This window comes from Ambystoma mexicanum, chromosome 1p, assembly GCF_040938575.1.
Source record: "Ambystoma mexicanum isolate Mex_15411 chromosome 1p, UKY_AmexF1_1, whole genome shotgun sequence".
NCBI lineage: Eukaryota > Metazoa > Chordata > Amphibia > Caudata > Ambystomatidae > Ambystoma > Ambystoma mexicanum.
The window spans coordinates 1,302,481,103-1,302,497,251 of NC_090921.1; the positions used below are offsets into that span (position 1 = coordinate 1,302,481,103).

Genomic DNA, 16,149 nt, shown 5'->3' on the forward strand with positions numbered 1-16,149 from the left:
GGACAAATGCACACATTTACTTTTACACACCTGCACAGATGCTGTGATACCTTTGTAAAAACAGATAAGAGATACTTGAGCACAGATGCCTAGACCCACCCCACAAACAGATACTCAGAAACATGTGGCTCATGGCTGGTGAAACATATACCAAACCCACAAAGGGCCCTGCTAAACAAAGAGGCACGCTGGATATATCACCTCAACAGCTCGGAAAGGGGCTTAAATGTTATCCAAATTTGGATGAAGAGGCTGAGTGAGGAGAATTCTTTCACCATGATAAGGATTTCGAGGCCCCTGAAACATATAACCACTTTAAAGCAAGATAATCGGGGCCCATTAATGTTACAATTCTAAGGCACCTTCCAACAGAATTGGAGGCCATTTTTTGCCGCCCACCATACCTAATTTAGCCACTGCTAGCTACCTCCTAACAACCTCCATGCGCGACTATTTTTGCCAAAGTTTAATTGGGCTTAGTTTCCTCTAGTCCTCTTAACCTTCTTGGCTACACATTAGTTACGTGATATTTAAAACTGGTTTTACTCGGTTCCAGTATGATAATTTACCAAGAGGGTTCTCATACCCTATATAGGAACCTTGCCATTACAAGATGGCCGCTGCTTTTTTCTGCCTATTACATTTGGAGCCTGTCATATTTCTAACGCGAGCTTAAATCCTGTGTATTCATTCAGTGTTGGCAGACGCAGACCACTCCGATGCATGCCACAGAGACCGAGATGACTAAAGCGTGTGGATTAAACAGGGAGGGCAAGTTTCATAAAATCTTAGCCACCATGCTTTTTGGCATTGTACTCCTCGTAAAGGAATAATCTGTGATTCCTTTGCTGCCTAAGGGTGATACTTTACAGATACTTCACGTTATTGACTGTCAACAGATGTTCACAGACTGTAGGACGCCCAGCAACTCTGCGACTAGCAATTTCAGAGCAACCCCCCACGGAATCAATCCATCCACCAAATTCAGTATATTCAGCGGACAGAGGTAATTAATTGTACATCTGTTGGAGCATAGTAATGCCTGGAACGATACGTCCTTTATGCCTCACAAGTTCCTAATTTTTCCTTCCACTCTTCCATTACATGCCGTCGGCATGTTACTCTCCCTTTCAACCGAATCTGCATGTGTGGTAATACCTGTTTACAGTGCCCTCGACTTCTCGACTTTTAAGCAGAGTGTATCATCATGGCTGGCAATCATATGGGACACAAGTACAACTATCCTATTTTTTGTCAAGGCCACCTTCCTATGTTAAACATTTAGACACGCCTCTTAAACTAGATTTCCCACAAGACAAACTCAACAGATTCTTCATTGAAGCCTCTTCCTTCTCATTTAGCTGTAGAGCATCTTGACATCGGCTCTATACGTCCGGTACAAATCTGATACAGCTTGTTTGTGCATAAACAACCATTAGCAAAGCAAACAGCCATCCCTTAGATGGTAAGTGAAATTCTAAGCATACGCGCCACACTATCACCCAGCGATCCCGTCCTTTCCTAGTCACAGATATCCAAGGTGACTTACACATCACTCACAGGTGCGCTAACTGTTTCTCCCCCTTGTCTCAGTTGTTTCACATTTATTTCGGTGTGTTAATTGGTGGTAGTCTGCATGTTTGATCACTATTGGATGATATTTTTAAATCATTTTTAGTTCGCCTAGAATCTCACTCAGTGGAGGGTGTCTCACACTCTGACAATGAGTCCCCGCTGATGTGAGTCCTGCTTATTTGTCTTGTTCCTCAGGGGCATCCAAAATAATGTGGTCTTGGTCCTGAGGAAGGCGGTACAACTTGGACCATCGCCGAAACGTATTATCCCTGCGTGCACAGTATAGACACGCAGTCAAGAGGCTTCTCATTTCGAATATTGAGAATTTGAGTTTTACGTAGACCACTGAGCCCAAGCATTGCCTTTTGGGCAGGTTTCCCCAATTATAGCACCTAGCAACTAGCTAAATAAAGAGGTACACCAACATCTAATTAAGTTTGGTTGAGGTTCAGGTTTCCCTCAAAGTTGGTGCTATTTTCTATCATTATCTAAGTATTACTTATGTTAATTGATTAACTTTAAAGTACGTTAAGGTATGGCTGAATGGAATTTCTTTAGCCATCAATGTATTTTTTGTATATCAATTTTTTTGAATCTTGTTCTTTCTTTCTTCTTTTTTTGTTAAAATGAATTACTGGTGTTTGTATTAATGAAAAAGCATGTGCCTAAACAGATGCATAATACATTTTGATATATAGCACAAAATGAAAAATGCCTTAACCATGATCTATATGATTGGGAAATGTCTTGGTTACAGGATTTCGATAGATAGGCGTTAAACTCAGAGTACGTTTCTAATTTTCACACCATTGAAATAGCAGCAATTAAGTTTAGGTTAAATGATTTTCTTGTCCGGACAACCCCTTGTATTATAATTTACAAAGTTTCCCCTTTCTCTGACAGAGTAGGGGATGGTACTCGTGCGCAGAGCATGCCTGGCTGCACCCACCTGACACACAAATATCCTCAGACAGGGATGCTCCCGCTCACACATATGCATAAACAAATAGGCACATTCTTTGACTCATTCTTAGATGTACTCCTTCCAACTAGAGTTAAAGCACTCGCCAAATATTAAGGTACGCTATCAGTCTTAGCCAACTTGATACATTGCTCTTTGGCAAAACTGGGTCCTGCAGGCCCAGCATACGTCTGTCCTTTCTCAAATCTGCCTTTCTTAGCAAAGATTCTGGAAAGGGCGCTATTCCTTCAAATTGCACAGTTTTATTGAATCTAATGATATTTTGCATCCACTCCAGCTGAGCTTTCAGCCTGCAGAGGTTGCGAGATGGTTATGTGAGTCATAACTTTATTCCAGCAATGTGCATTAAACAAAACAGATCTTACAAAATGCAATTCAGTTATGTATGGTGGAGTTACCCTTGAGGCCAGGTTTGTCAAACAAGTGACTAGGACCATACAAAAGGTACAAATGTCAATTGACGCGTACCAACCCTCTTAGCATTTAAATGTAAAACATTCTAAGGAGAACCAACCAATCCCTTCCAATGGGGACCAATTACTGAAAGAAGTGTAAGTATAGGCAGAGATCACAAATTAATTTATTTTGTTTTATTTTCTTCTTTTTGTAATCTCGCCAATATCATCATAGAAATGTGTCTACAAAAAAACATTACAATCAATTCATTAACAATTGTTAAAATCTAAGTTATAAAAAAGCACCACACCAACCCGTGACCATAAGTCTCAAAAACATTCATCACATACACTTTCATACCCATTCAAACCAATATCATTCATACTTGTGCAACAACCGCAATCTATATTATATGTTCTAAGAAAAGAACAAACGGTCTAACCCATAGACCTTTGGATGCTAACTGGTATTTGTAGTCATACAGTGCATCAATGTAAATTTTGAAAATTGGTATATATCGTCACATTATTTTCAATATATTCAATTGCCACAATGTTTATGTAAGTAAACCAAGTAGTGTCCAACTCCTTGTTGGAGTCAGGACAATGGTTGTGTCAACTCGAGTTTCGGGCAACTGATCGGTTAACACTTTCCGACTAGTGCACCTCATCAGGACATGTCAATATAAAAAAAAGCAACTCAAGCTGGTGTGTGATCGAGTTCTTTGCGCAGCTGTTCAAAATATGTTGACTCTCCTGTGTCTCATACTCCGCCCCTTCAGTTGGTAAGTAACATTGTAAAAAGAGAAAGCGAAAAAGAGGACGAAGCAAAGGAAAAATGTTTTAAAGACATATTTCCATCAAACTCCGTGTCAAAAACATGTTTTTACTTTGTGAAGGACCAATAGTTAAAAACATAGAGTTGTATTCTGCCTAATAATGTCACAGTCATCTTGGGGCATCATCTAAAACCAAATCGTTTCAAAAGTAAACAAGTATACATTTCTTGTATGTTTGGGAAGGGTTGTATTGCTACCCACTGCCAAGTCAAATGAGGGAACTCCCTTAGACACATGCCCACAACAAAGAATCCATATACACAATGGAACACACAGAGGTAACAAACTAACATTAGCAGTACACTATCTAGTGTCTGCCATGTATATGCTGCCCATATCTGGATTCTTCTAAGCTCTGATCGAATATATCCTTACCCACAACTGTGTAGTTGTCAAAGCCGGGGCGCCAGACTGGTGAAAAATCAAGCAAGAATTGATGGAATTGTACCACCGGTTTAGACCTCAACCCGCTGGTCTAGGAGGATCGAAAACGTTCTGTCCCCCTCCGTTCTGCTCTTAGTCCCTGTGTATTGGTGCCCTTGTTTAGCCTACAAAAGAATGAGACCGGAAAAACAATTGTGGATGCTGGATATCACACGGCCGTTTCAATACAATGTACGTCCCTATCTGTTGCCCAAAAAGACATGGATACGCCTTCAAATGTGTTATTATGGAATACGTCATGACAGCACCCTGTCGGTGTTTGGACGACAATCCCCATGAGTGATGTAGGTGTTTTCTCGTTAGTCCAGCGGTGCCTGGGGTTGTAATTAACCCCGCTTGAATACAGCTCACAGGGTCTGCCAACAAAGTGAAAAACCCGAAGTGAATTTCTGTACGAAAACCTGTGGGTGTTTGCTTGCAGCTATCATACAAATTAGTGCAATGACTCCATCTTTCCAACATGTCCGCTGACAACGCCGGCCACTAGACAGCGGGTGCCTGGTGGCGGCCGAGGAAGCCAGCAAACTGGTTGCTACTGTGATGTTTGCTGCCGCCGGTGATGTGGGCGGCAGCAGTGTTCAGGAGCGGGCCTCGGCGGAGGCCTGCTCTGGTGCAGGGGGCGTCGCAGGACGCAGGACAGAAAGAAAGACACGACCACTTGCTGAGGTGCATAAACCCGGACTGTCGCACTGACGCCAGTTCCGGTGATTCCTTTATTTTCCTATGGTCACGTGCCCCGGACTAACGGGTCACGTGACACCACATTCCTCCCCAACTTGGAGGTGTTTAACCAACTGTTTAACATAAGTGATTTTAGCAAGATATTATTTGCTCCGCTGTCTCAGAGTCTGTCTTGGCGGGGTTTTCGGTATATTCCGTCCACCACGTATCCTTGAAGACGGGACGACGGTCTGGGTCTTTCTCTTAGAAGGTACCGAGTGCTGCTTCTCTCCGGTGTGTCTGTTCTCGGGGCTGCCGGCATGGCTGGGTCCTCTTGCTGGAGCGGTGTTCCGGAGGTGGGTGTTGTGGCGCGGGCTCTTGACAGTGTTTGGCTCTGGGGTGTGAGTGGTGCTGTTGCCTCGCTCCTTGGAGATACTAGTTGCTCTTCCCACAATTCAGCTGGTACTCTCCTGAAATGCGACACGTTTCTTGTCACAGTCTCGCTTCCTCTTGTGGCGGTGACCATGCTGTGGTTTGTCGCGCTGACTGTCGAAGTTAAGGGACATCTTCTTGGGTGTTTCTCGGTTTCTGACAATTACTGTGTCACCTGGTCTTAGTTCTCTGTGGCGGGCTCGCCGGGCAATGCTTTCTTGTTCGTTCCGCCTCAGTCGCATTTCTTCTATGGCTGGGATGTCCTGTTCGGGGGCTACCCATCGAGGGTGTATGGGGAGCTCTGCCTGTATCGGTACTCCGAGCATGAGGGTGGCAGAGCTGACCCCGGTGGATGAATGAGGGGTTTGCCTGTGTGTTCTTAGGAATCGATAGACAGCTTTCAGCCATGGGTGTCCTTTTCCTTTGGCGATGCAAATGATTTTATTCAGCGACCCCATAAATCTTTCTGCGTCGCCATTCGCTTGGGGCCATCTGGGGGTGAAGCGCTGGTGCTTGACGTTTACTTCTTTGAAGAATTCACGCAGTTCTTGGCTGGTGAATGATGGGCCGTTGTCGCTCTTCACCTTTCTCGGAATTCCGTGTGTCGCGAATATCTTCTCCAGCGTGAGGATCGTGGTCTTTGCGTTTGTGGATGCGACGTGCTCTACCTCGGGATATCTGCTGAACTCGTCGATCACTACGAGTAGGTATCCTTCGCCTGCGATTGTGCAGTAATCCATGGTAACTGCATCCCACCGCTTGCTGCTTCTCAGAGCGCTGCTGATGGGTTCCGGGTTCTCCGGTCTCCTGGATGCTTGGCAGGCGGCAGCTCCATTACCCTTTGTTGCATATTGGGCATCCACATTCTAGATTTGAGGTATGCAGTGGTCTTGATGATGCCTTGGTGGCCGCTGTGGGCTAGCCGTAGGGCTCTCTCCTCTAATGACTCGGGTAGCACGATGCGGTGGCCCTTGAGGAGTACTCCTTCGGAGCAACGGAGAGTTTGTGTCGTATCCCGAACAGTGCCCGGAGTTTGGTTTGGGCTGATGTGGTGCGCTGAGCTATGGATGTGAGGTAGGTCTTCCAGTTGCCTGATTGGATGGCAGTTGTAGTGTGTTGCAGGATGGTGTCTGTTTCTGTTTCACTGGCTATTTCCTGTATGGTGAGGGCGCGTGGTCGGGCGCAGGCGACCACGTGGCATACGTGTTCGTCCGTTTCTTTCGAGTGCTGTTGTTCTCCCCTGGTGGCAGGTCTCGGGTGGCGGGACAAGTAGTCTGCTGGGTTGTCTGTCCCTGGGCGATAGTCGACCTCTATGTTATAGGGCTGTAGCTGCAGCATCCATTTCTCAATGCGTACCGGGGGATGGGGAGCAGAGCCTCGGAATATCGGGATCAATGGCTTATGATCGGAGTAGACTTTTGCTTGTTTTCCGGGCAGGTATACTTTGAAATGACGACATCCCCACAGGATGGCAAGGGCTTCATTCTCAATGTGAGCATAGTTTTGCTCTGGTTTGGTGAGTGCCCGACTGGCAAACGCAATAGGAAACACATTACCCTCGTTGTCCGTTGGAGTTAGGACAGCTCCTAGGCCTACTGGGCTGGCATCTACTAGTAGTTCAGTGTGCCTGTCTACGTTGAAGAAGGCCATGGTTGTGGATGCTGACAATGTGTCCTTGATCTGCTGGAAAGCTTGTTGGTGGATCGATGTCCACTCCCATTTCTGGTCTTTTTTGGTCAGTTCACGTAGTGGGCTTGTGATGTTAGCAAGGTCTGGAATGAAACGCGCACAGTATGTCGCCATCCCCATAAAACTTCTCACCTCCGTGGCTGATTGAGGTGCTTTGGTGTTCTTAATGTCGTCTACCTTTGATGGAAGAGGGGATACGCCTTTGGCACTGAAAATATATCCAAAGAAACATACTTCTTCTTTTGCGAATTCAAATTTCTCTGCATTCAGCGTCAGGCCTGCTGTTTCTAGCCTGCTCAGGACTGCTGCTAGGCATTTGTGGTGCTCTTTCTCGTTTGAGGCGTACACGAGAATGTCGTCGCTGATATTCGTGGTGCCATCTAGGCCCGTGATGACCTTGCGGATTTCGTGCTGGAAAACCTCGGCAGCCGACGATATTCCAAAGTTAAGTCGCTTGTACCTCATTAGCCCAAGGTGAGAGAAGAATGTGGTGATGTACCTTGAGTCTCTGGCTAGTTTGAGCTGGTGATAGCCCGATCTTAGGTCTAGTTTGCTGAAGATTGTTGCTCCAGTGAGATCTACAATGAGCTCGTCTATCATTGGGGTGATGTGGCGTTCTCTTCCGATCGCTGCGTTGGGGAGCCTCATATCTATGCAAATTCTCACGGCGTTGGGCTGTTTCGGTTTTTGGGCCACCACCATTGGTGACACCCACGGGGTAGGACCTGATGTTTTTTCGATTATCCCTGCTTCTTCGAGTTTGGTTAGTTCTTCCTCTACGGCTTCTCGCAGATGGAATGGTATCCGCCGGTGCCGTACTGCTTTTGGCTCTATCGTGGGGTCTATGTGAAGTTTGATTGTGCGGCCTTTTAGACACCCGATGCCTTGGAACAGTTTCTTGTGTCGCTGTATTAGATCGTCAAGTTCGTTGTGTTGGAGGTTAAATGCAAAATGAATTAGTTTTAGTTTCTCTGCAGTCTTGCAGCTGAGCAGCGTTTCACAGCCAGCATCCACTACATAGATGCGCGCCCTGCAGCTAGTGTTATTGTGGGCGAAGTCAGACTTGAAGGACCCTTGTACAGGTAGGGGTTTCTTACATCCATACGCGTATAGTCTGACTTTCTTCTTGTGGAGCGTGGGTTTCGGGCAAAGTTTGCTGAATGCTGTCGCTGGCATTACATTCACTGTTGCGCCAGTGTCAATGACTACTTTCAGTGGTTCGCCGTTGGCGATGACGGTACACGATGGTCTCTTCCTTTGTCGTGACCGGTGTGGTTCGATGGCTGATATAAGGTGTACTCGGTGTATCCGTTTGCCTCTTTTCTTCCGTCTCTCTTTTCTCTCAGGGGACACACTGTCGTCGCTGTCACTCGTTTTGGGGACCTTTGAGAGTGGTCGACAGCTCTGGCTTTTCCTTTCCGGTCTTGTTGGTGTGAATACTCTCTCGGTGCAAACTTTTTCCGTCGCTCGGGTGGTGGTCGTGACGCCGTTTCTCTGTCGCTTCGGTTTGGCGGGTTCATGCAGACTGCTGCATAGTGATTGAGACGGTTGCATTTCCTGCACGTGGATCCCCATGCCGGGCAGGATTCTCCTTTGTGCCATGGGCCACCGCACCATTTGCAGGATTTATACCGTTCTTGCGGCATCTGTGTTCTTTGGCCGTATTTCATGCAAGTGTTTTGATGTGTAGATATGGCTGCTACCTCTTCTGATGGCTTAGGGTTGTCTAACGGGAGCCTTTGGATCGCTGCTTCGATCACTGCTACCTGGTCTTCAGTTTGCTCGCGAAGGCGCGCCATTTCTAGAATGCGGGATAGGCATATGTTCCTTTCCGAGAGTATCGCTCTTCTCAGCTTTTCAGAGGATATGCCGTTGATTATTTGGAGGCGGATTGCGAATTCTTCGTCCGGGTACTCACAGCCAACTGCCATCTCGCGAAGGCGAGCGTGAAATTTGTCCACTGTTTCCTTCCCACGCTGTCTGGCCATGCAAAAGTGGAAGCGTTCGTAGTCAGGGTTGAGGTCTGGTTTGAACATGTTTGTGAGAATTGTTTTGGCTGCGTCATAGTTGTTGTGGTCTCCGCGGTCAGGGGTAGCGTTCAAAAGGCGTAGGGTGGCAGCCCCGACATTGAGTAGGAGAAACGTGCGCTTCTTTCTCGCTATGGTGATGTCCCTGGCATCAAGGTGCATTTCAAATTGTTGTAGCCAGATTTCCCATCTGATGGCAGCCCCTGTGGTAAATGGGTCAAATGGCGGCATGAGCGTCGTTAGTGCTGGGTCCGGGTGGTCTGTGGTGAGGCTCTTTCTGATGGATGAGCTTGTGCTGGCTCTTACAGGGCTGGTTTCGGATATTGACATGTTGTTAGAGTGTTTTTGATGGTGTGATATTTCAGTGAGGGTGGTGCATCACAGGTAGTCTCGGGGCCCGGCACAGGTAACCAGGGCTGCAGTAGACTTCTCACTAGGTAGAAGGAGGTCAGGTATTCCAAAGTCCCTTTTTTTTTTTTTTCTCCCATGAGCGACGGGTGCATAAATATGGGGCCTTGTGGAAGACCGTGTCACCACGCAGCCTCACTGGATGGGGTGGTTGTTTCACTCACCGGTGTCTGGGGCGTGATGGCTGGGTGGTGAACGTAGGTTCCTGTTGTTTGTGTGGCCACCAGGCAGTCAGGAGTCTTGCACGTTGTGTGTGTGAGGCGGGGTTTCCTCACTGCCACAAGAATGTTGGATCTGCAAACGTTCATTTATGTTTGGTGCACTCTCCTGGGATGATGCTTGACAGCGTTGGGGGAGAGTGGCAGTAATCCGCTGGTGCGCGAGTTAATACGCGGCGGTCTGGAATGTTCGGGATGCAGCTGCCGACGTTGTTGTGGCTGACACGTGGGCAGCCGGAGGTGTCCAGATTGTGCGCGTGTAGTATGCGGCTTCAATGGATGTGTCCCCGATGGGGTGCCAGCGTTGGTTGCGGCCGCCCGTGGCCTCGCAGAAGGATTGTTTCCGCTTCTGCGTGCGAGGCACGGCAACCGGAGAGCGTATGACCGCGCGGCTCCGCGTACCGGAGGCAGGGAGGCGCGTTCTCACGTGGATTCTTCCACAGCCTCGTCGCCAGTGTGATGTTTGCTGCCGCCGGTGATGTGGGTGGCAGCAGTGTTCAGGAGCGGTCCTCGGCGGAGGCCTGCTCTGGTGCAGGGGGCGTCGCAGGACGCAGGACAGAAAGAAAGACACGACCACTTGCTGAGGTGCATAAACCCGGAATGGCGCACTGACGCCAGTTCCGGTGATTCCTTTATTTTCCTATGGTCACGTGCCCCGGACTAACGGGTCACGTGACACCACAGCTACCCTCCGGGGCCGCACACCCGCGCTGCTGCCAAGGCACACGGTCAGTGTGCAGCAAGTCGGACATCGTCTCTCCCTGGAAAAGTGCATGCTGCGGCGCCAAAAAATGACCCGCCAGCCTGCGCGTGTCTTTCAAAGGTAGCAAACCGGTTGCTACCCCCGAAAGACTGTGACATCGCTGGCTGCTAGCAGCTGCACCTTGCAGTCGAAAGCCTTGGGGAAGCAAAAAATGTGACTCGCCGATTTAATCCTGCAGATTGAATCTGAAAGAGGTTAGAAAGATTACAGGTACGGGCCGCCGCAATCCATGGAACGCCACCCGCCGGCCAGTATCCAACGTGTCGTTTACCCATTGCCTTAAGTAAAAAAAGAATTACACAGGAAGGGGCCAGTTCCAACGTCCTGTACGTGAATGTCACCTGCTGTGGAGTCATGGTCTCTTAAAGGGCAACAGACCAATTCATCGATGTGCTATTAAGGAATGGCCAGACAACAGAGAGCAAAGAACAATGACCATGGTTTGGTCTATTACCATCGGCACAAAGTATCACAGATACAGAGGACTACGTGGCCTTGTTTTCTAGGGCCATTATACAGGCATACCGATAACCCAGTGGTTATTAATTACCTAATTCCTACAATGGTATATATCAGTGCCACACATGTAACTAGCTAATTATGAAAACCAATTGCCAACGAACAAGGCAAGGAAACAAGTGACTAGTAACATGGCCGGGGCTTGGCACCCTAGAGCCAGGTGAAGACTATTAGCTTCTTGTGTACCTTTAGACATTATTGTCTGTGCTCGACTGGGAGTCCCAACGTCCTTTTCCCTTATGGGACAGCATTTGCTCCTGAGAGCACTGGCCTCCCCTGCATATTCTGGCAAGGGTGCACCCTCAGTTCTATTGAGCAAATTATCGGTGAATGGCCTGCCATGCCAAAACACAGTATATCATTGGCCATAAGGAGATCCCCAAAGTCTATTCTAACAGTGGGGGTCATTCCGAGTATGGTGGTAGCCATGGAGCAATTAGCTCCATGGCTGCCTCCCATACCGGTACCGACTCCGGTTTGGTTCAATGGGGATTTACCGGTTCATTCCGACCCTGGAGGGACCGGTAAGTCCCCACTGAACAAACCATGCCCCCATAGGGCTCAATGGGAATGGGGAGGGTGCAAATAACGGGCTCGCGAATGGCAAGTCCGTTATTTGTGCCCTGGTCCCTTAGCGGGACCCGTAAAGGACGTGTGGTCCAACCACAAGTCCCTTACGGTTCCCACTAAGGGACCTCGGAATTGGGCGGTAGGGGATTACCGGCACGGGTCTCCTTACCAGTTCCCGGTATCCCCTAACGCCCACCTCGGAAAGACCCCCAGTGTCTGAGTTCACTCCCCCCCTCTGGGGTAACCGGGTACAGTTGACAATTTGATCCCAGGATGCAAAAGTGCAGCCCCTCACAGTTCGGAGCCAGTGTATGGATTTGTTGACTAAGGCTTCTGAGATGGTTATTAGTTGTGATTTACGCAACCCATGGAGGCAAATGCAGCACAGAAGCACAGTGGCCGTGATCATTTTGGAGAAATCACCAGCGTGATTTTGGTGAACCATCTCACCCTAAATGGTATTGATGACCGTACTCTGGACTAGGGGTAGCTTGTTACTGGTGGTACCACCAGTCAGCCATCCAACTGAGGCTTTACCAATCCAGATGTTGCACGCACATCTGTGGTTTTCCGCAGGGATCTTCTTTTTCACCACTGTTTTTTCCAATACGTTTTGAACCACTGCTGTTACTCATAGAATCCTGTAGATTCAAATGAATATGATCTGCATAATTATACATCTTGATAGTATCCACGCCCCCTGACTTCAGATATAAAGCACACTAACACACTTAAGTTGACCATTATGAACACCAGCGTCATTATATTTGGTCTGATTAATTATTGCTTTTGGCCCACATCATCTTTTGACTGTCCTAAAACCACAATCGGTGAAGAATGGTTGGGGTTTGTTTTTTCATTGAGAGTAAACATTGGATGCTCAAATCGTATCAGGGGCGACAGCTGTCTTTTTCTTTTAACATCTGTCAAGAAACATCTCTCCTTACCTAGAGTTTCTTTAGAGCGGATGCTTCGTGCTCTCCCCTGTGAGCTGATGGAGGGTGCAAGCACATAACTCAGCAGCTTGCACACGCATTGGCATACATAATAATGTAATATCCCCTCCTCCGCCCCCGATTGCCTTCGCATTCAATGAAGAATGATATGATATGATATGATATAATTAAGACCTAATGCCTAAACGCTGCTACCTTTCGATCTCATTCTGGGTAGTAACCTTACTCAGCAAATGTAAAGGCCACTGTAAGCAAACTGTAAGGGGCCATTTATGGTTGCTGATGCGCCTTATTGTTAGCCACAACATAAAATACATAGATACTTGGAGTTTCAGATAGGGGCACAGCTCCAAATCTAAGCTTGCACATGGTTCCTTGTGCACGCTCATTCTCACAGGTACAAACAGCAATTGGATTGTATGTTTCCAATTAGAGCTGCATCGGTTTTTATTGAGCTCCTTTTCCCTTCCTTAACTCAATCCATTCTTCAATTTCAGGTTGAAAGAAAATGGCGCGACAGCCCTGGGACCAGCAGCCCTTGTTTCCATAGCAATAGCATCGCAAAAGCCAGGATCTAAGGCAAGAAATTGTGGAGTGGAAGCACATGCCTGTTAGACATCGCAACCTGATCTAAACATGTCCACCTATACAGGTACTAGGTATAGCGGGGGAGTGAGGATAGAACGGGCACAGATGCTAGCAGTATTTATGGAGTCCACACCGCAAAGTGCATTGTGTCTGAACACTTGAGTGACAGGTGGTATTATTACCCATTTTAATGGTAGTTATTTTGATTGTACTCAGAAAGTTTATAAGGTTCAGTCGCCTCTGGTAGGATTGAAGACCTTTTCCTGTAGAATTGGCATACATCTGTGCAGCGAGTGCTCAGTCAGAGTCCTCTAAGCCCGGGTTGTCAAGAGCCACAGCATCTCCACATTTTCTTGATACCACTACACAATACAATTTTGTAATATGAATCTAAATTGGAGTTTTTTGTATAGTCCACGTTTATCCTGAAAACCTGGTGTGGCTTGCGTTACAGAGGACTGGACTTTGAGACTCTTCTCTTCACCAATACAACTGTGGGAAAAGAATTGGGTAGGCCCCAGTGGTAGGGCGATGAAAGCCTGGAAGTGCTCCAACTGAACACCACCTGTTTCATAAAAGGGAGGATAAAACATTATTCCCTAAAGCACCGCAGGGGCACCCTGGTAACGTGATCGCACCAAGGCCAGTATCCCTACTTTAGAGGTAGCCTGGACCACGTGCAGTAACACTCAGACTTAAAGAACACTGCCCCACCAAAAATGTCCATGACTGTCTTCTATTCAGTAAACAAACACTATATATTGTTAAATGATTCCATGCCCAGCTTTATACTGGCAATCATCCAAAAACCTGAGAGGTGTGAATACTCAAAGAGAATAATAATAGTGCATGACAGGGGAAGAAACAACATAAATAACCCGATTGGCTACCTCTGACAGCTGTCACTTCCTTGAAGACTTTGGCCTCGACGTCCTCACTCTCACTGAGATGTGGTTCAAGGCCAGCTCTGTCATTGCTTTTGACACTCTCCTTCCTGAGGGCTACAAGATCCTCTCCAAGCCAGGCCGAACCGGTCTGGAGGCGGAGTTGCCCTTGTCTACCTTGAATGCGTCCCTGCTTCCATCATACCCACTCAATCCTATTCCTCTTTTGAATGTCTTGTCTGAAAGCTTTGCATATCTCCTACCGTCTCCCTCACTCTCTCTACCATCTACAGGCCTCCTGAGCCGATTCCCCCCCCTTTCTGTTGGAGTGGGCCGACCTCGCCTCCTCTCTGCTGACCTCTTCCTCTAAGCATCTCCTCCTTGGAGACTTCAATATCCATCTGGATTACCCCAATGCGGCCACTCTACACTTTTGCAACCTTTGGGACTCTCTCTCTCTCACTAGTCTTCCCTCCGGCCCAACCCACTCAGCAGGGCACACCTTGGATGAGCTCATCACAGCTGATATCTCCCTCTCTAACCCTCTAACTACTCCTCCTCCTGGTCTGACCATTCTCTCCTCTTCTCTTCTCCAATCTGGAGCTCCTGGGCTACCGAGCTAAGCCTCTGCCTGCACTGCTTGTTTCCTTCTCCGTCATTTGACCGATGAAGCAAGTGTCAGTAGCTACTTTTGCTGCCTCCTTCACTCCCCCACTCCTACACCTGTTGCCTGCTCCAAAGGCAATACAGACACTCTATCAGCTTCATGAAACGGGCCCATATCCAATCCTGCATATCTGGGGCTATAAACAACACAGCTGAACTTCTGCCAATCCTACTACAGTCTCCACTTCTCCCCTTCCCTCTCAGGCCCTCTGCACAGCATTGGCCACCCATTTCACAACCAAAACTCAGGACATTCTGTCCTCTTTCTGCTCTATGCCCCTCTTTCCCCGCTTTCATGCAGGCCCCCCCATAACACCTCTCCCTCCTCCGTTCTCTCCACCAAGACAGTCTGCTCTACAAAAGTCTCCACCAAAACAGGTGCTTCCCTGCACCTCTAGAACTATCAAGGACACCATTGCCCCTCTCACCCCCTCCTTGGCTGAGTTCTATAACCACTCTTTTGCCAATGGCTCCTTCCTTTCACCCATCACACACTCCCTTGTGCAGCGCTCCTGAAAAAGCCATCTGTGGACCCTTCCTGCATGCCTAATTACGCCCTATCTTCACTACCCCCTTCTTGGGAAAACACCTGGAGAAACTGGTCATGTCCCAACTAATTCATTTCACTGTATCTGTTGGCTACCTTCATGACCACCGCTCTGGCTTCAGAGCAGCAAGAGGCATGGAAACTGCTCACCTGAACACCCATGATGACTTGCTCTCAAATCTCAACTACAACTCCCTTGCACTCTTATTCTCCTGGATCTGTCCTCTGCCTTTGAAATGGTCAATCATTCCATCCTCATAAATCAGCTCTGTGATACCCTGGGCATCACGGACTGGGCACTGGATTGGTTATTCTCTTTCCTCTCAAATCGGCCCTCGCAAGTTCAACTCGGTCCCTTTATCTCCTCTACCTCACTTACGGCGTCCCTCAGGGCACTATCCTCTCGCTGTGGCTTTTCAACATTTACCTTGCACCCCTGGCCCACTTGATCTTCACCTTCTCTCCTAATTTCCAGTGTTATGCTGACGACACACACCTCTTCTTTAAGCTTCCCACCTCGTCCTCCACTCCTTCCTCTCTCATTCCCGATGCTATTCAGGTATGGTGTGCTGCTAATGATCTCTTCCTTAATGCCATTATGACTGAGATCCTTCTCATTGGGACTCCTTCCCTCATAAACTCTGGCTGTCCTCCTTGGGCCCCTCCCCTATCCCTCATGTGAGGCTGAAAACTTGGGGATCATCTTGAACTCCTCTCCTTCTCACCTCATATCGCTGACCTTGCCAAGAAGACCCACTATCAGCTTCACCTCCTCAGAGGCATTCTCCCTTTCCTCACCTTCCCCCAGAAACTCAATGTATCCAGAGCTCTGGTTCTCTCAAGGCTTGATTACTGCAACAGTCTTTTCCTTAATCTGCCTCATTCCCCACTCCTCCCTCTCCAGCTAATCCAGAATAGGACGTCAAGACTTATCCTTGGCCTCAAGCCTAGGGACCGCATCTCTCCAGCCCTAAAATCTCTCCACTG

The 16,149-nt window shown here is 47.8% G+C and overlaps 1 protein-coding gene across 9 annotated transcripts in view; it reads left to right on the forward strand.

Annotated features, from left to right (window-relative positions):
• Window positions 1-16,149, forward strand: part of LOC138453236 (circularly permutated Ras protein 1-like) — a 332,082-nt gene that overhangs the window by 246,837 nt on the left and 69,096 nt on the right. For all 9 annotated transcript variants that reach the window (XM_069605933.1, XM_069605940.1, XM_069605959.1 and 6 more), the window contains one exon: window positions 12,975-13,056. In XM_069605933.1, the coding sequence (XP_069462034.1) occupies window positions 12,975-13,056 (82 nt within the window). The remainder of the gene's footprint in view (window positions 1-12,974; window positions 13,057-16,149) is intronic.